Source organism: Podarcis pityusensis (assembly GCF_964106645.2).
Source record: "Podarcis pityusensis genome assembly, chromosome: 10".
Taxonomy (NCBI): domain Eukaryota; kingdom Metazoa; phylum Chordata; class Lepidosauria; order Squamata; family Lacertidae; genus Podarcis; species Podarcis pityusensis.
Genome location: NC_138035.1, coordinates 74,125,516 through 74,145,500, shown reverse-complemented (window position 1 = coordinate 74,145,500; position 19,985 = coordinate 74,125,516). Strand labels below are relative to the sequence as shown.

General features: G+C 45.2%; 1 protein-coding gene across 2 annotated transcripts in view; it reads right to left on the bottom strand.

The window, feature by feature from the left end:
- The window catches only part of LOC308486641 (phytanoyl-CoA dioxygenase, peroxisomal-like), a 47,358-nt gene extending 27,613 nt beyond the window's left edge, over positions 1 to 19,745 (bottom strand). For both annotated transcript variants that reach the window (XR_013991155.1, XM_081023722.1), the window contains exons 1-8: positions 19,173 to 19,745; positions 8,491 to 8,546; positions 7,406 to 7,516; positions 6,292 to 6,460; positions 5,650 to 5,731; positions 1,961 to 2,142; positions 821 to 970; positions 453 to 587 (exon numbers count right to left, since the gene is read on the bottom strand). Coding sequence is in view for 1 of the 2 variants with exons in the window: in XM_081023722.1 (XP_080879848.1) it covers positions 453 to 587; positions 821 to 970; positions 1,961 to 2,142; positions 5,650 to 5,731; positions 6,292 to 6,460; positions 7,406 to 7,516; positions 8,491 to 8,546; positions 19,173 to 19,730 (1,443 nt within the window). In the remaining variant the exon portion in view is untranslated. The remainder of the gene's footprint in view (positions 1 to 452; positions 588 to 820; positions 971 to 1,960; positions 2,143 to 5,649; positions 5,732 to 6,291; positions 6,461 to 7,405; positions 7,517 to 8,490; positions 8,547 to 19,172) is intronic.
- Positions 19,746 to 19,985: the final 240 nt, after the last annotated feature.

The following is a 19,985-nucleotide window of genomic DNA, read 5'->3' as shown; positions in this document are numbered from 1 at the left end:
AAAATATATTAGGGCAGTTGCAAAGGGAACTAGAGAGTAGCAATATTCATTACAGAATGCCATTTTAAAGCATGTTTTCCACCGTCCTGATTATGGATCCAGTAGGAACCTTCATGCAGAACGATAAACGTCTCTTCTTGGCACGGAGTGCAGCAGAAGTTATTGAGAGGAGGAACATCTTACGCTCTAGCTACAGGCCTCTGTACTCATCCAATAATCTCTCTGAGCAAGGCAACACCTCAGTTCGCTGCCAGCAACACAAATCACACGGCATGCCGAGTGCTTGTCCCCCAATGGTGTGGTGTGGTAGTGAGAATTGTAATATGTTGACCTGCTCAACACCAAAGTACATGACTGAGTAGGCTACCACCAATGGAATAATTATTCCCAATACCATTATGTCAGACGTATGACGTGAAAAGTTTTTGATGAAGGACGTTCACAAACAATACCTTCAGGGGAATAGGCGAGTCTATACCATACTTTGTTCTTGCAATTTCCACAACTTCTTTCTCAATGTTCTCTTGAGTTGTACCTTTCACATCAATATAGTGGCAGTCAGAACTTGCGTAATGACAAGAAATTGCCTGTAAAAAGACCCACATTATTTACTTTTTTCTCTTTGTAAGCACTTCACTACTTTTTTATACCAGCTTTAAACTAAAAATATGTAGGTGTAAGTCACTCTCGAAAACAAATTAAACAGGAGGATTAAGAAACATCAAATGTTAATTAAGAAAATGGGGAAGCTTTGACTTGACTTTGCTTGAGCAGCATAATCCAGGTGTTCCAACACCTGCAACCTTAAATGGCATCTTACCTTACGAAACCCTTCAGTCCTGTTCATTCCAGAGCCATGGATTAGCAAGGGATGGAAGAACACTGTATCTCCTTTCTCCATAGCAAGGTGAACCCTTGGAATAGTTTTATCATAATCACGCACTCCATGGTACATCTTGTTTACACCACCCTGGAAGTTCAATGTATAAAATTAACTTATTTTTCCTAAAAAGCTTAATGTTTTCAATCATCCAAGCTTCAAAAACTTTTAGAACTTTTTTCATACAAAAGGTTTATATAGCTAGATGAGAGCAAGGCCTATGTAGCCCAGGATTCAATTTCCAACAAAGGACAGGGTGGTCCTTGAGAAATTCACAACCTGAATGTGAAGCTGATGGCCCTCCTGCCTCTTTTCTTCCCTTGCCTCTTGGGAGATGCATCCTGCAACCAAACATGGATGTTCTAGCTTCCTATCACAGCATTTGAGAAGCCTGTCTAATTCGTTTTGTCTAAGCCCTTTGAGCTCGTGGCCCTCCCCACACCTGGTGGGACATTCTAAACCTTGCTGGTTTTCCCAAACATGGAAGTTAATTTTTCTTGCCTTTGCTTTTCCTACTCCCGATGTCCAGAATGTAACTCAAATCCACTGGCTCCCCATTCATCTCAATTTAATGCCCTCTTTTTAATTATAGCCCGGGATGCGGGTGGCGCTGTGGGTAAAACCTCAGTGCCTAGGACTTGCCGACTGTACGGTCGGTGGTTCGAATCCCCGCGGCGGGGTGAGCTCCCATCTTTCGGTCCCAGCTCCTGCCCACCTAGCAGTTCGAAAGCACCCCTAAGTGCGAGTAGATAAATAGGTACCGCTTTATAGTGGGAAGGTAAACGGTGTTTCTGTGTGCTGCGCTGGTGCTGGCTCGCCAGAGCAGCTTCGTCACGCTGGCCACGTGACCCGGAAGTGTCTCCGGACAGCGCTGGCTCCCGGCCTCTTAAGTGAGATGGGCGCACAACCCTAGAGTCGGACACGACTGGCCCATACGGGCAGGGGTACCTTTACCTTACCTTTTAATTATAAGGACACTGAAAATACTACTGAGTTAGCAAAACTGCTATTGGCTACCTCCAAATTTGCAGATACTTCCATCCTCCATCCCTCCCTGTGATGAAGTCATAAAGAAATTACCTCCCACTCAGGATAATCATGCTGTTTCAGAGACCCCTTATGACTTCCTGGCAAAACTACCAGACATCCATTTCTGCGATCAATCTTCTCCATGGCAGTCCAGGCACAAACAATGCGATCTGCAGGCCGGAATGGGAAATAGTGCAAATCCTGGTGCATTGGATGGCGAGAGGTCTTCTTTCCTGCAACAATTATTTGTATTAGCTTTCATAGTACAGATGCAGAATTAGTTACCGTATTTTTCGCTCCATAGGACGCACTTCTTCCCTCTTAAAAACTAAGGGGGAAAGTCTATGCGTCCTATGGAGTGAATGCAGGGGGGAGGCAGGCAGGAAAGGGAGAAGGGACTGCCGCTCCCCGACCTGTTCTGGGGGCTGGGGTCGGGGGAAGCTTGGGCTTCCCCTGCCCCAGCCCCGTGGCTAAAAGGAGAAGCCTGAAGCTCCTGGAGCGCAGCGCAAACTGCCGCTGCGCTCTGGGGGTTTCAGGCAGCTATCCGCAAGCCTTCGGAGAGCAGCAGGAGTTCTCGCTGCGCTCAGAAGGCTTGCGGATAGCCGCCTGAAGAGCGGGAGGAGTCGGTGTACACCGATCCCTCTTGCTCTCCAGGCTTCGCTTCACTGGAGAGGCGCTGCACAGTTTTCCCTCTCTGCGCAGCGCCCCTTCAGTGAAGTGGGAGGAGAAATGGAAGGGGCTCCGTTTCTCCTGCCGCTTCGCTGAAGGGGCGCTGAGCAGAGAGGGGGAGAATTTTTTTTCCTGTTCTCCCCCTCCTATGGTCCTGTGTGTCCTATGGTCCAGTGCGTCCTATAGAGCAAAAAATATGGTAAGTAAATACAAGCACAATGAGACAACAAGATGTCACAGTGTGGCCTTGCTGTGTGTGTTTTACCTGAGTCTGTAGCTGGGGGTTTACAGAACAAAAGTTAGCACCCAAAACAGGACTTGCTGCACTAACTTGTTTTTCTTTGTGTGCTATTTAAAAACAAAAACAAAAAAACAAAAATCTAGTCTACCTGCAAGTCAATGAAATGTGAAGTTGATGCTCGCAGCTGAGTTCTGGATTTTGCCTAGGATCAGACTGAAGTAGCCCTGCCTCTGGCCTTCAATATTAACAGTGGACTATGTGGCAGGACTGCTGTTAACCTACTCACAGACAAGTCCTCATGTCTGCAATAGGGTTCTAACAGTGAACTACACTGCAGTGCAGCTGTGCGCAACTCTCTTCGCTTAATCCACAAAGTGGAGGAAAAAACAATGGATTAACATGGCAGGACTGTTGTAAGATGCTCAACTGGCTACACCACAAAGCTGCTATAATGCATTATCCATCCAACCATCAATATGGGAAAAGTGAACTACATCTGTTTGGGATTTGCAATAGCACTGTTGTGTGTGGGCATGTTTTAAACCACACCCAATTAGACGATTGCTACATTTCGGCTTGTTTTTGTGGGCAGGTGTGGAATAAGCTACATTAAATGATTTACAAATTGTGACTAGAAAGTTCGGTGAATGGTCACAGAAATTGGACAGCGAGAAATATTTGAACATACAATCGGCATTGGAAACCCACAAAATGGTCACAATTGTGTACGGAGATGAAGCTGTAACTCGAAAGACAGTGCATGAGTAGTTTAAGCCTTTCCGTGAAGGGCGGCAAACCATCAAAGATGACCCTTGGTTTAGCAGATGTGGGATCAGCGTGTGTCTGTCCGAATGATGGTGGAACGACTGCATATTTTGTGTGAAATTGTTACTAAGGTTACTGAGTTGTCCCACCCATATTCTCCCAATCTGGCCCCACCAAATTTCTTTCTTTTTCCAAAACTGAAATCTGCACTGAAAGGGCACCGATTTTCCAGCATTTCATACGTCCAAGCTGCTGTGACGAGGGAACTGAAAGCCGTATGAAAAGAGGACTTCTCCAGAAGTTTCCAACAGTTCTATGAACGTTGTCAATGGTGCATTGTATCAGAGGGGCCTACTTTGAAGGCCTGTAAGGTATGTATGTTCGAGTATGTCTTGCTGTCGGATTTCTGCGATCATTCACCAAACTTTCCGGTCACACCTTGTACTTTCTCCACAATGTCCATGGGTGGCTCCAACTTCCATCCCTCAGGACATTTAAAAATAGATTCTCAGTGTGATGCAGAAGTGACCAATACAGAATGAGATTATCTGTATACCTGAGTCCAACTGTTCCGCTCCCACCTGGTTCTCATTTTTTCTCCCATTCGGGCAGCCAACATTCCTTGCCACTGAATTATTTTTTAGTTTTGCCCCCCTCATCCCACCTTCCACCAATTTCTTTTAAAGTCTCTGAAACCCTCTGTTCTCCAGAGTCTACCAATACCTCTCATGCAGTTTCGGCTACACCTCCAGTGGCATTCAAAGACTCGAACCAGGACTGGTATTTCTGGATTTAAGCTGGCAATGGCTATACACGTCCATCTATCGTAGTGATGGCATGGTAGGAGCTATGCATAGATTTCCTCATCCAGTTAATCTACCCCTCTTTACCTGAGTCACCTTACTAGCATAAGTTGCCACTGCTTAGAGCTAAAACCCAGGAGCTCATTTTGTGGGCGACTGGGACATCTGAAAGCCAAGATGTTCCCTCCTGACAGCAGCCCTGAAAGTGACCCAGATGGGATTGCATCCAGGAGCTCCTTACCAGCTGCCATGTCCTTTAATATTTTATTTATTTATTTATTTATTTATTTACAAATGTTTATATCCCACTTTTCACCAGGCCTCAAAGCAGCTCACAATGACAAAAATATACAATATATACATTTTCTCCTTCTGCAAGTAGATCCTCCTCCCAATAGTGTCCAACTTATTTTCGTTCTTTCCTTCAAAAGATCTATAGCCCATTTCAGTGGGGCTCTTCCTCCCCCCACAAACCCCTAATGTAGTGGCGCCTGCCCTGTGGAACGCCCACCCACCAGATGTCAAAGAAATAAACAACTATCTGACTTTTAGAAGACATCTGAAGGCAGCCCTGTATAGGGAAGCTTTTAATGTTTGATGAATTATTGTATTTTAATAATTTGCTGGGAGCCGCCCAGAGCGGCTGGGGAAGCCCATCCAGATGGGCAGGGTATAAATAATACCCATGATGATGATGATGATGATGATGCACCCTCCTTGGCCCTCCATATCGCTAAATTTTGTGAACTAGTGTTTATTGCCTACAGAGTATGCTTCTGCATACACTTTGAGAAAACAAAGACACCAGAATCCTTGGCACTGAACTGAAATGGCTGACAAGTCCCTAAGGCACCAAAGGATTGCAAACCAATGACTTGGAGAAGGATATGCAACATGCCATTTAATGAAATCAAGCTATGGGGAGAGACATGGGGAAGAGGAAGATGGCAGCAAGAGAGAAAATCGTGCCACTTCCACTTTTAGGTTTGTCCCTGCTCACAGATTATCTTGAGGCAACAAAGCCATAAACAGGAAAAAAGGTCCCATTGTTTAGAGTGTATCAATACCAAACCTGATGTATATTAACCATGTTAGTGGTATATATTTTCATTTAGACTTGCATCACAGCAGCTAACTCACTAATGATACCTACAGGACCTTGCAGAAGAAAAAGAAAAAAGGACAAGTCTGCTAATATTTAAATACACGCTTGCATTCTTGAACAGAGTATTTTATTTCTCCTCTGTTCAATTATTTCTTACCAGAATCCGGAGGCTTATTTATCAACATGGTGTGCATAGCCATGATGTTTGGTCCTGTGAAGCATTCGACATATTTCAATATCTAAGGTGAAGAGAGATGCATATTTAAACATGCTAAAAATATATTACCCCTTATATTTCACGGGCAAGACTCAAGTGAATACGCATGATCGATACACCAGTGTTGAAGAAGCAAACAGTTTTATGCAAAATCGCTGCCCTGTGCAAAAACTGCCATCATCCAAGTTACTGATAGAATCCACCAGCAATGTCTCCCCATGCATATCCCATTGAAATGGACAGGAACTAAGCAATAATTATGAAAAAGTCACGGGCCTCTGGCATCATGTGTCATTTCATCCTCAGGGTCTCTTAACTTTTGATAGATGGTGCTATTCAATGCCATACTATGCTAGTAACCTAAATAACGAAGGTGTCTATTTAGTGAAGACTTTGCCTGTGGCTAAAGAGCTGGGCAGCGATTTTCTAGAGCAGCATAGTGCAACATCCTTAGATCAGGCTATGGAGACTGTATATAGAGATTACAAGTTTCTTCCGAATTAATATAATGTGAAGGACCACATATAAAAAAATGCAGATTATTTGTGGTCTTCAGGATATTCTTTTTTAAAAAAAATTAACCTGAGACAATGTGCAATATCTGAAGAGCTCTTCATGACGCTGGAAATCCTGTAGTTTTGAAACTGCTTTTTGATCTGGAATAAATTCAGACTTGGCAATTGACACATCTCTCATGACCACCAGTCCAGGGACGATCACTTCCTGTCTGCAGATCTTCACGAACTCATTTCTGAAGAGGGAATTTAAAAAATTTACTTCAGCAAAGTTTACTAGGCTATTTAACCATGTTATTGCCCTTGCTAAATGAACTGGATACTTCCATTGCGCAAAACAAGGCTGTCCAAAGCGTAGCCTGAGGGCCACAAGCAGTCCTTAAGGCTCTTTTGGGGAGCCCTTGGACTGCCTTTCCAAACTCAGGTAAGAGAGGCCTTGGGCTGTGGGAAGAAGGTGTAAGGGTTCAGACAGGGTCCTAAAGTCCTCCCACCTCATTCCCAAAGCCTAGTTAGCACATTCCCAGCTTTGGAAAAGAGGTGGGAAAGCTTTATACCTTGTGCCTCCTTCCTGAAGTCCAGCACCTAGCTTATCTGGGGTGTGTGAGTGTGTGTGAAATTTTGGCCTTGCTTCCCTGCCCCCCATGACAAAGCAGTGTGTGGGCAGAGGGTACTCTTGCAGCCGACTTGGTATGAAGTTGGGACACCTTGGTGCAAAATTATGGGTAAGAACTCGAAACTAGAGATCCACATAACTCATTCTCTGTGAGGCTTTGAGTGTATATTTATAAGCGAGAAGTGAATTATGCCTCGAATCAACTGGCTGGATGTTCTTGTAAATCCAGGGGGAATTTTCATTTGGAGTGGGGCCCTTCCTGTGGCCTTCAGGTCTTGCTTGCCAAACACAAGCTCTTGGGCACACCTCAAGAGAGACCTCTGGACTGCAACCAGTGTGTTTTAAACCACTGGGGGTGGGGTCAAGTACCACGGGGGGGGGTCAAGACTGACCCAAGGGGGGTTGAAACAGGAGCACTACCACCCTGCAAAGCTATGGAAAAAGAGATTAAGAAATGGGTCCTGAATGCATGTTTGGGTGAAAAGTGAGTTCTGGGTCTGAAAAGGTTGAAGATACTTGTTTTAGACAATCTCACTATATGTGATTAGGACACATGGCTACAGTTTACCTGAAATGTTCAACATCCTCATCCGAGACCAGATTTTTTATGACGAGATAGCCGTTCTCCTCATAGAAATCCCTTTGCTCTGGGCTTAGAACATTATTATCTAAGGTGTAACTGTGGAGATAGGAACACACACTGGATAAGTTCACAGGGCAAGGATGAAGTCTAGGAAATAAGCGCTCCCTGGGAACTCTTACGCAGCCTACAACGCACCCCGGGGTCTTCTGCAGCACACAGGAGCTCTAGGGAAAACAGGCAGGTCCATGTGGGAGGGGGTCCCTGAAGTTCAAAATCTGCAGAACCATGAAGGTATTTATTTCCATGAAGTCAGCACAAAAGTTAGTTTGCTGCTTGCTTCTTGAGTATAGAGGCACAAAAGTTTCTACTAATCCACAAATACACAGATGCAACCATGCCCAGAAACAGCATAAATAAAAATACATATTTACAAAATAATAAATGTATATATTTTTAAATTTTTGGATTAAGTTTCAGGTGTTGCAATTGCTAGCTGTAACCTGTCCCCCCCAGTAGGTAAGAAACAACCACATCAGCAAAATACAATTGTATTTCATGTTATATGCCGCTTTTGAGTGCTGCTGAGATAGAATTTGGCATATAAACAAAAAGGGGGTCTTTGCATGAAATAAACTATTTGGGTTGCAATCCAAATATACTTAGCATGGATTAAGAGATAATGAATGCAAAGGGACTTGCTACAAGACTGAACTGTGCTATTGGGTTATTTAGTTTATACTCTGTGCCCTATCTTTACTTCACACAGAGATGCTGCAGGAAGCTATTGGGAGAGCAGGAGCTAAAGAACAAAAATTAGACAGCAAAATACTGGTAAACAGAGGGCAATGGTTGCTGCATCCTGCATCCCAACATTTGCTATTCTACTATTTCAGAACTGCAAAATCTGCAGGAATTCAGAGCAATGTGATGGTTAATCCACCCCAAATTATCAAAACATCACCAAATTCAAGCTTGGAATTCTAGCCAAAAAATAAATATATGGTTTCCTTTCATTGCCATGATCACCACAACACATCTAATTTTTATACAGAAAAAGAAAAATTACCTACCGGTACTGAATTGGATATTTCACCGTAGTTACTTGGGCTGAAGTTGGAATTTGTGTCTTGAGCACAAGTTAAGGAATCTAAATACGGTTTTGAATATATATTATATCTTACGGGGTGAAATAAAAACTCAGAACTCATTTTGAATCATAGGAACTATTAACATGGAGGAGGAAATATAATGTACATTAGTTTTATTCTGATGTACACCACTAATCTCCCAAGTTTTCCTAATAATTTAAAGCCGCATGCAGCAGAACTGGAAGATAGCCATTCTACATTATAATTATTTATTTTAAGCTACAGTTAAAGAAGGTAGATTAAAAAAATAAATAAATAGTAAGACATGGAGATTTTCATGCAACCCAAAATCAAACACCTAAGCATTTATCTCCCCTCCTGACATAAAACAAAAACATTCCAAGTTAATCATAAAACAATTATGAAAACTGCCACTTTTTTCTTTTTGACAAAGTAATAATCATAAATAAAAAAGAATAAAAATATGCACCCCATCACCGAGACCATTCCACTGTAACTATCCAACCTCCCAGAATTTCAGCACCTCTTGCGATGGTTTGACCCCTTTCCATTTTAACAGTACAAATTCTACAAACACCATTCATATCTCCTCAAAATCATTTCTCCTGCATATTCTCTGTCTTACGTTAATGACACATTAATTTATCATTAATAGCTATATCCCACTTCTTCCATTTTATATTCTGCTTACCCCTTCCACTTCCTAGCTATAAAAACTCGTGCAGCTGTCAATAAATTTGTGAGCAAGCCCTTCCTAGCCTGTGAACCTTCCACCCCATCGTAAATTGATAATAAAGCCACCTCTGGACTTTTGGTCAGCTTTAATCCAGTGATTTCTGTTATCTCCTTAAACACCCTTTGCCAAAAAAATTGTACATATTTATACGTGAATATAATTCCCTGTTTCCTGGCACACTGCCATTCTCACAAGTTTCCCGGAATGACTGCAGTTTTGAAAATGAATGTTTTATGAATATTCCCTCCCCCACCCAAAAAAATACACCAGTTCTCTTTTCTAAAGAAACCTGAGGAAAGGATTCTACAAACAACTTTAATTTGAAACAAGATGCATCTATTTAAAAGTTTATGATCTTTGTGTCTTCTCTCACAAATAGTTTTGGATTATTATGCCCCTTCAATTAAACAGTGTATAGCCTGATTAAAACAGAAACGAAAAAACCCCACTGGTTAAAAACAGAAAAGAAGATGAGCAATCCTATTGAAATACTTAGTATGATATTAAAAAGGAGGGGAGGGCAAATAAGGAATATTGGATTATATGATACATTCCAATGTTGCAGTGATATAACAGGGGCTCCCTGCACACCCTCAATCTACTGTGGAGGGTTCTCCAACCCTTTGGAGCAGATTCTGAGTGGTCATGGGGCACTGCCAGAAAGAGAGGAGAAGAGGGAAAGTTTACTTCCAGTAGAAATCTGCTGTGCTAGCAGAATAATAGTAGCATTGGATATGGCTCCTTCTGCTGAAATAAGAATTACAGTTTGAATACATTTTGCAAATTATTAAGCCTGGGACACAGTATGGATATAGGAAGATACAACAGAATGCATGTATGGATCCACTCAACAAATCGTAACAAAAGAAGTGATTCTCCTCACATACACACTCCTCACTGTTTCCACTCTTTTTAAACTGAGTTATACAATCTATCATCTTGTGCAATGCACAGGATTGGAGCCAAAGGTTCCGTTCCCTGATGCAAGTTAACTGCCTAGGAAGGGGACATTTTAATGTAACCCATAGACAGCATAATGAATATTACAGTTCACAGAGTTTGGATAATAAACATTGATTGTTTTAAGTTTTTATTTGTCACCTTGGTGGCAACTTCTAATGACAAATGGAAAACTATTTGGGGAAAACATTTTTTTTTTTTACAATAGTGTCTTCTATATTTGTACTTTCTAAATATTAACAAAAACACCAGATAGAAAGCAATTGCCAAACACAAAGTGGTGTCTTCAAGAAAATTAAGAAAAAATACCAGTGATATAACATTTTGTCAGAAAAATCTACAAAATAAAAAAAGGAAACTGATGGAAACAACTGTAGGAATAACACTGTTCCAAAATGAAGGTTTGTTGGATGGAAATATAGAAATAAGAAATAATTCAATTAAGAAATAAGTTGAACTGGATATGCACTTCCACTAAATCATAGAGCAATTATAGTTGGAAACAGCAAAGAACAGCAGGAAGTATTCCCTTAAGAGCAAGATTCCAATGGTTTCCAAATGGATATCAGACTTCTTCCATACTCAAGTAGTGCAATTAGTTTCATTGAAGGCCATATCTTAAGTTGCAGCTTTGGTACGGGCAAATAAAAGCAAATAAGTCTTTCATGGCAACTGGAGATATATTTTAGAATGGAAATGCAATTTATGTAATTCCAAAAATACATTTGTTGCAAATGCCGTAATAGCAGGGGAAGAACACTGGGGTCCCCCCCCCTTTTTTCTTTAAACTTTGTTAAATTATTAATCAATTCCAAGACCATGATGCTCATGAATGTAATATTGTAAATATGCCTTTTGACTTTGACATTCTTTTTTATTCTTTTTTTGGAAAAAATGAATACAGTGGTACCTCAGGTTAAGTACTTAATTCATTCCGGAGGTCCGTACTTAACCTGAAACTGTTCTTAACCTGAAGCACCACTTTAGCTAATGGGGCCGCCGCGCCGCTGGAGCACGATTTCTGTTCTCATCCTGAAGCAAAGTTCTTAACCTGAAGCACTATTTCTGGGTTAGCGGAGTCTGTAACCTGAAGCGTATGTAACCTGAGGTACCACTGTAAAGTGTTTTAGATTAATACAAGTAAGCTCATTTATCCAATAGGGCATTTCACACATTACGCACAGGCAGTTTTGCTAGTATGTATATTTTGGTAACTGTGGACAACCATAGCTTACTGATAAACCCATTTGTGATATTAACTCTATTCAGTTTTTTAAAGTATTTTTGCAACAACATTAAAAGCTTTGTGCCGCACATTCCAATCCACAAAAATTACAAAAATATGAGTCAAAAGACCAAGGCATACATGCTACTCTTTCAATCTATTTTTTTCCATAATTGGTGCCCAGTATGAAAAGACAAAGGAACGCGGGTGGCGCTGTGGGTTAAACCACAGAGCCTAGGACTTGCCGATCAGAAGGTTGGCGGTTCAAATCCCCGCGATGGGGTGAGCTCCCATTGCTCAGTCCCTGCTCCTGCCCACCTAGCACTTCGAAAGCACATCAAAGTGTAAGTACCTTCCAGCGGGAAGGTAAACAGCGTTTCCGTGTGCTGCTCTGGTTCGCCATACTGGCCACATGACCCGGAAGCTGTACGCCGGCTCCCTCGGCCAATAAAGCAAGATGAGCACTGCAACCCCAGAGTCAGTCACAACTGGACCTAACGGTCAGGGGTCCCTTTACCTTATGAAAAGACAATCATGGTTCATTTCTTTCACAGAGAATTCAGTCTGGAATTATCATCAATAGAAACTTCTAACAGGGAAATATCCATTGTTGTCGCTATCAATATTCTGATAATTTTTAGTATTTTTTCCAAAGTAGAAGAAAAGGGCCAGGACAGGTGCTGATGCAACTGTCCCTGGTTTGTATATATCATGAAGTCATAACACAGTGCATAAACATTGAGCAGAAAAACATACTAAGGGTATGCCTGAGATACCTTATTTGTGAAGATAATTCAGTAGACATTAGTTTCAGTGAAACTGCATCCAAGGTCTTTTATCATAGAATCATATATTGTTGGTGTATGTATCCTTTCTCTTTGAATAAAATTACAAAACGACTATGCACTACAAACTGCTGGAGGTATGGTAGCAGCTTTGGCTCATTTTTTCACCTCTGGTTGTACTGCCCTAGTCAAACAAGTTTGGTTACAGGTCTTTCGCAAAGTTGAGTGAATAACCAAATAGGTCATCCAAAAATTATCTCCCTCTCTCTTTTTGATTTGGGTCACCACATAATTAAATATTGCAAAAAAGCTCAGAGCAGCTAGATTCTGGAGAACTTGTGACACCGACCTTATGCAACTCTGGTATCAGAAACTTTGGGACTTGGCAGTCATGGACAAATAAAGCTGTCAACCTTTGACTGTGTAGAAAAATTCAAGAGGCAGAAAAATCTTTATGCTATTTAGACAAGTTTTATTTCTTATGCAGTAACTAAAAAACATGGGTTCTCTCTCACTGGAAGCTTTAACATGACACTTTTCAAAGATAGAAATGACTGACGTAATTGTTTCATTAGAACAGACCAAAGCTCCTCTCCTCCTTTTTCCTTTGTATTGGGCTGCACTGTATTGACTGATATTTGATATATAGAAAAATAGAAAACAGAGAGATAGATGATAGATATACAGATATTCATACAGTCACAGTGGCGTTCTGATGACCTGAAGGGGCAAAGAAACTTTCCAGTAAATGCAACTTTGAGAGGTGGATACCTGGTACTTGCAAGATGGTGTTGAGGTAAGACGCTCCTGTTAGAGCTCCTCAATTAGATGTTGGGGGCTCCTACTCCTTTTAACTTTTTCAACATTTTAACTTTTTAATCTTTTAACCCTCTTCTTATCAAAAGTTTGGCAACCTGGGGTTTTATATCAGAGAACTTGTGAAGTTGGCGCTGTAAATTAGATCTAACGAAGTCAAACAGCTTAACAGCCGCCGCCCAGCTTATTTCAAGGACTCGTAACTCAAAACAATTTAATTAATCTCCTGAACTTTTCCCAAACTGACTCTGACTCAGGCTTTGACTCGGCATTTTAAATGAACTAAGGGAGGTGAAGCTGTGTTGCAGGAGTGTTCCGTTTGTGCTTGCCTCTGCCCTCCTGGCTTGTGGGTCCAACTGCGCTGTGTGCCTGCTCTGTCTTCCCAGTTGTGGGTCCGGCTGTCTTGCATGCCAGCGGTGCTCCTGGACTGAGACAGACTGGTCGAGTACGCGGCATGGAGCCTGGGTCAAGATAGACTCAATTGAAAGGCACCTAGGGAGCCGGGGGGGGGGGCTCCACCCTCAAGACGCCAGAGACTCTTAAGCCACAGGGCTGGCAGCTGGTTGTAGCAGAGGAGAGGTATGATTCTGTGGCCCTGAGAACACCAGCTGTGGGGGAAACCAGAGGACTCCTGATGCCAAGAGGAACACTTCCTCTGCCACTACAAGTGTTAGCGCAACAGCAAGAGGAGGGCCCCCTGAGACCATCGGGGACGGCACTGACATCGAACAGGGCATTTACTGAGCCTGCCCCGCCTTCCTCTGCCCACCCCCCGCTGTCGCCTGGTTGTTCAGGTTGGCAGATTCAGAGATCATTCAGAGATCATTCGAGTAGACTCGAGCTGGCGCGTGATGCTACAAGAACTTCGTGATGCTACAAGAACCTTTTTTCTTTCCTTTCCCCCCTCCCCCCTTCCTTTGCCATTTGTTTTAGTTTTTTATAGTTCATTGTTTCATGATAATATTTAAGTTTTGCTTGCTTACTGTTAGGTGTTTGCTTGCTTACTGTTAGGTGTTTGATGCTATTTAGGTGTTTCCCTCCCCCTTAATGTATGTTATATGGTAGTTTTGTTTCGCTACGGAATGTTTTGGGGTTTATTTTTCAATTTCTTAATTTAATTAATTGGTTTGCCTAATATTATAATAGTAGGCTGACAAAGAATATAATAGTTTCATACAATCAGAGAGGTAGCTGATGTGTAGCTGGTTTGTTCTACTCGACTAATTAGAGTTATCGAGTTGCTGATACTATAAGCAGAATAACTAGGCTGGGAAAGAATAACATCAATTGCCATCAATGGAGGCTAGTATGAGGCTTGGGACTGCTACCGTGGAGGGGCGAGGGAGGTATGGCGGTGGGGGCAGATGTTATAGGCGAAGGGGATCGAGATACGGATATGCTCATACCCCTTCCAATCTGCACCCCATCCCGAGGGACGAGGGTAGGGTGAGCAAGGATTACTCACCTCCGTCACTGGTATTGTGCAATGCCAGGTCTATAGGCAACAAAACCGCCACCCTGCGAGATTTCTTCACCTCGCAGGGTGTCGACCTGGCTTGTGTAACAGAGACCTGGGTGCGCGAAGGGGAAACAGTTACCTTACGAGAGATGGCGCCCCCGGGCTTCTCCGTCCTCCACCAGTCGCGGACTGTGGGCCAGGGGGGCATGATTAATCCGGGAAGATTGTTCTTTCAGGGCTCTACCATCGCCATCGATCCCCGGCATTGAATGTGTTGGCCTAGTGTGGGGCTCCGAGGTGAGCTTGGCTGTCTGGCTGGTGTACCGGCCACCTAGCGCACCAGCAGCCACCCTGTCAGGCCTATTGGAGGCGGTGGCCAGCTGGGCCTTGGAGTTCCCTAACCTATTGGTATTGGGGGACTTCAACATCCATGCTGATGCCACTCCCCCCTCACAGGCTCTGGACCTGGTGTCTTCCATGGCGACACTAGGGCTCTCCCAGTTTGTTTCGGGCCCCACACATCAAGCAGGCCACACGCTGGATTTGATCTTTGGCGTAGGTATAGATGTGATCATGTCTCCTTCGACGAAGGTGCCATGGTCTGATCACTATGCTCTGAAAGCCAGGATTGACTTTCCACCCCCACCCTGCTTAGGTGGCGAGCTGATTTGGGCTCGCCCGCAGAGGCTGATGGACCCTGATAGATTCCGCCAAGGCTTGCGGGACCTTGCTCCCCCTGGCGACTCATTGACTGAGCTTGTTGAGGGCTGGAATACCCAGCTCCTGGCAGCCATCGATGAGATCGCACCTAAGCGCCCTCTGCGACCCTGCAGAAGCCGGGCTCCCTGGTTTACCGAAAATGAAGCGGGACCTCAGACGGCTAGAGCGAGTATGGCAGTATGGAGCCTCAAGAACATCTTATTGGGTTTTTATGAAAACCTACAAGATGGCAGTGAAGGCCGCTAAGAAGTCTTACTTCTCTGCCTCCACTGCATCCGCTAGCTCTCGCCCGGCGCAATTATTTAGTATAATTAGGTCTTTAACTTCCCTCGAGGGACAGCCAAATTTAAATAACAATTTGACACACAGCTGTGAGGCATTTGCGAGCTTTTTTGCGGAGAAGGTTCTGTTGCTCCGCCATGACCTCCCTGCCAATTTGGATACAATAAAGGAAATGGAGGCCCCTCGACTGTCCTCAGGTCCAGTATTGGACCACTTTGACCGGATATCCCCAGCTGATGTGGACAGACTCCTCCAAGTTGGAAAGCCCACCAGCTGTCCTCTCAACCCGTGCCCGTCTTGGCTGATTAGAGCGTGTCCAGACGAGGTGCGTGCCCCCCTAGGGGATATCATCAATTTGTCCCTTGGCACCGGGACATTCCCAGGGGAACTGAAGGAGGCAGTGGTGCGCCCGCTCTTAAAGAAAACATCATTAGATCCCTTAGATCTATCCAATTACCTCCCAGTTTCGAATCTTCCGTTCCTGGGTAAGGTGATTGAGAAAGCGGTTGGTGGGTTTCTGGATGAAACATCGGCTCTGGATCCATTCCAGTCCGGCTTCCGCACTGATCATGGGACTGAGATGGCCCTGGTCGCCCTAACAGACGATCTCCGCAGGCAGCTGGATCGAGGCGGGTCGGGGCTGCTGATTCTTCTAGACCTGTCAGCAGCCTTCGACATGGTTGATCACGAACTCCTGGACTACCTTGCTGACGTGGGGATCCAGGGCACAGTCCTTCAATGGCTGCGCTCGTTTCTCTCTGGTCGGGGACAGAGGGTGGCGCTTGGGGGGGGGATTGTCATTGGGCCACTCCTTGGTGTGTGGAGTGCCTCAGGGTGCAATACTCTCCCCGATGCTTTTTAACATCTTTATGCGCCCCCTTGCCCAGCTTGTCCGGAGTTTTGGGCTGGGCTGCCATCAGTATGCTGATGACACCCAACTGTTGATGGAAGGCCATCCTGACTCAGCCCCAGACACACTGATCAAATGTTTGGAAGCTGTGGCTGGATGGTTACGTGGGAGCCGGTTGAAGTTAAATCCTTCGAAGACAGGGGTCCTTTGGCTGGGTCGGGACGATATGGGATTGGGGGGGCAACTCCCATCTCTTGCGGGGGCGCAATTAGTGCCAGCACCATCCGTTAAGAGTTTGGGTGTAATCTTTGACACCTTCCTTTCCATGGAGGCGCAGATTGCAGCTATAACAAAGGCGGCATTTTTCCATCTCCGCCAAGCTAAGCAGTTGGCTCCTTATCTCTCTCGCCCTGACCTAGCCACTGTGATCCACGCGACTGTCACCTCCAGACTGGATTATTGTAACTCGCTCTACGTGGGGCTGCCCTTGAGACTGACCCAGAAACTCCAGCGGGTGCAGAATGCCGCGGCGAGACTCCTTACAGGGTCCTCGCTGCGAGATCACATTCACCCGGTGCTATACCAGCTGCACTGGCTCCCGGTGGAGTACAGGATCAGGTTTAAGGTGCTGGTTTTAACCTTTAAAGTCCTATATGGCCTAGGACCCTCATACCTAGGGGACCACCTCTCCTGGTATGTCCCACAGAGGAACTTACGGTCTTCAAACAAAAATATCTTGAAGGTCCCAGGCCACAGGGAGGTTAGGCTGGCCTCAACCAGAGCCAGGGCTTTTTCGGCTGTGGCTCCGATCTGGTGGAACACTCTGTCACAAGAGACTAGGGCCCTGCGGGACTTGACATCTTTTCGCAGGGCCTGCAAGACAGAGCTGTTCCACCAGGCCTTTGGCCAGGGCACAGCCTGACTCCTTCCTTTGGCAATTCTCACAGAACTCTAGCCCAATGGTTGCCATTAATCTGATTTGAATTGATTTTATAATGAAATTATTTTAGAATGTTGTATTATTTTATTGTTGTTAGCCGCCCTGAGCCCAGCTTTGGCTGGGGAGGGCGGGATATAAATAATTTATTATTATTATTATTATTATTATTATTATTATTATTATTAACATATGCTGAGCTGGCAGTAGGGGGGGAGAAGAGAAGCAGGAGGAGAGATAACTACAACCTGCACTCCCCCACTGCCTATCTTGCTTGCAAACCCACCTCCAACTTATCTCCCCAATGCATAAAATATCTAGGATGGCATTTTGCATGTCCAACCACTGGATGCATAATACTATACACATAATTAGTGACAGACCTAAAGGGAGTTGCTAAATCTGTATTCAACAGAGAGGAAATTTCAGGAAACCTTGAAAATGCTCAGACTTCTCTATTGTTCCTCATCTTGAAACACATTAGTAATAAATAGTGGGGGAGAGGGGAAGAGAATCAAGGAAAAAATATTAGAAAAAGTATTAGATAATCACATATACCTTATGTAACAGTACCAAGTACAAAGGTCAAAAGCAAGATTGCTAGTTCAAAATTAATAATAAATAAAAAGGTTAGCAGCAATCAGAGCTGTAGATCTAATATGCAATATAAAGAAATGTTTCTTCCATCAAAATATATCCCTGCAAAGATGGGAATAACAATGGAGAGACAACAGAAATTGGATTGATACATGTCCAAATCATCAGGATATTGGGGGGGAAGGGCGCAAAGGCCACTGCAGGTATTTTCCTATCCCTGCAGAATTCTTTGTGCTGTGCATAATTTTGCTTAAACACACTTGCAGTTATTTGCCACCCACTGACAGAATTATATAAACACAGAATTGTACAGTTGGAAGGAATCCTGAGGGTCATCTAGTCCAACCCCCTGCAATGCTTCAAACGTTTAGTTTCAGCTTCACTGGGGCCAAAGTCTGTACAACCCTTGCTCAGACATATGCAATCTTGACTAGATACAAGATAATTTGATTTATAATTAAAAGGGCTGCTTTGCATTTAAACTAAAGAGGCCAGCATAACAGACACACAGCCATTCAAGTGGCCCATCAAGTTATATAAGAATTAGGTAGCTCTCTAGTCAGTATACAAACAAAACCCAAGAAGTGGTGAAGCCTGAGAAGGGACCTGGTCTGGGAATTAGAATTAGGTCCCATGCCTGGGAGAGGCAGTTACCAAGGTCCTCTCTGCCCTCTCCCCATAGGTTTATGCACTTCTAACAAGCCTCAGAAAAGCAGCAATTCGACAGGTGAAGCTTTTTCCCATTACCAATTTGCTATGCAGGTCCAACATGCTCAAGGCCTCTTCCAGAGACTGGGTCCAGCCCGAGTTTCAAAGGCTCTGTTTCTCTGCAGACTTTCTTACAAGTCTGTTCCAACTTAATGATGCAGAAGGAAGATGCAGGTTAAGCTGCCTGGGAGGGACGGAGCACAGAAAGGCGAGAGAGAGAGAGAGAGAGAGAGAGAGAGAGAGAGAGATGCCTGTGCCTGAGGCGGCCTCGCAGGGCTGGACTCGATGCCTCTCGGGCCCCGCAGGAGGGTCCGAGGGAGTGCGAGAGCTTGTCCGAGAAAGAGGAGGGCGAGGCCGAGTCTCTGGCTCCGAGGGTCGCGGCTTCCCGCCCTGCCTCGCAGGGGGCCGGACTCGATGGCCCTCGGGGGCCCCTTCCCACGCCACCATTGGATCCCCCGGCTCCCGGAGCAGGACGAGGAGCCAGGCCGGGCCGGGCCGGGCCGGGCCTCCCCTCCTGGTCCTCCCTCGTCCCCAAGGAGGAGCTTCTCCTGCCCTGTCCAAAGGATACGGGGCGCCCGGCCCCCGGCCCCCAGCCGGGCAGGACGTGGCGCAGCAGGGCGCGCAGCCGGAGCGAGGCGGCGGAAGCGGCGCTGTCGGCGTGGCTCGGTCCCTCGGCCATGGCGCCCCAGTGCGGTCTCCTCCTCGGCCTCGGCCTCTCTGAGGCAGCGCCGCCGAGGGCCGGAAAGAGGCCGGGCCCTGCGGGGCTCCTCCTGCCGGGGGCCGCACCCCTCCGCCCTCCTCTCCGCGGGAAGGAGCGGGCGAGCGAGCGGGCAGAGGAAAGAGGCCGCGGAGGGTCGAGGGCGTCCCGTGTGGAAAGCTCGCTCGTCGCAGACGCGGGCCGGCCTGCCAGCAGCACCCAGGCGACCTCTCTGGGGCGCAGGGCCCGGGCTGACGGATCCAAAGGAAAGCAGGGCAAGACGGCTGGCACCTGCTTGGCACACCCGGCGCCAGCCGACCGCCTTCGGGATTTGCCTAGCGTTTCCTCTGAGCCTTTTCTTCTCTCCAAGATATCTCGCAGGGTGACCGCCCTACCACAAACACAGGCAAAAGGCCGTAGATCAGCCATTCATTTCATTATTTGGATTCTTAATATCGTGACAACAAATCTGCTTCCAAGCCTGCTCACAGTACTGATGCCTGGTCCTGAAACACAGACATGCACTACCACGTTCTGGAATAAGGAGCAGGCTTTATTCAAGGCCACTGGACAAAATTACATTGCTCAGAGTTTAGTGGCAGATTTGCTTGCTGGTTAAGAGGGATGGGGAACCGGTGACCCTTCAGATGTTGGTGAACTGCAGCGCCCATCATCCCAGGCCAC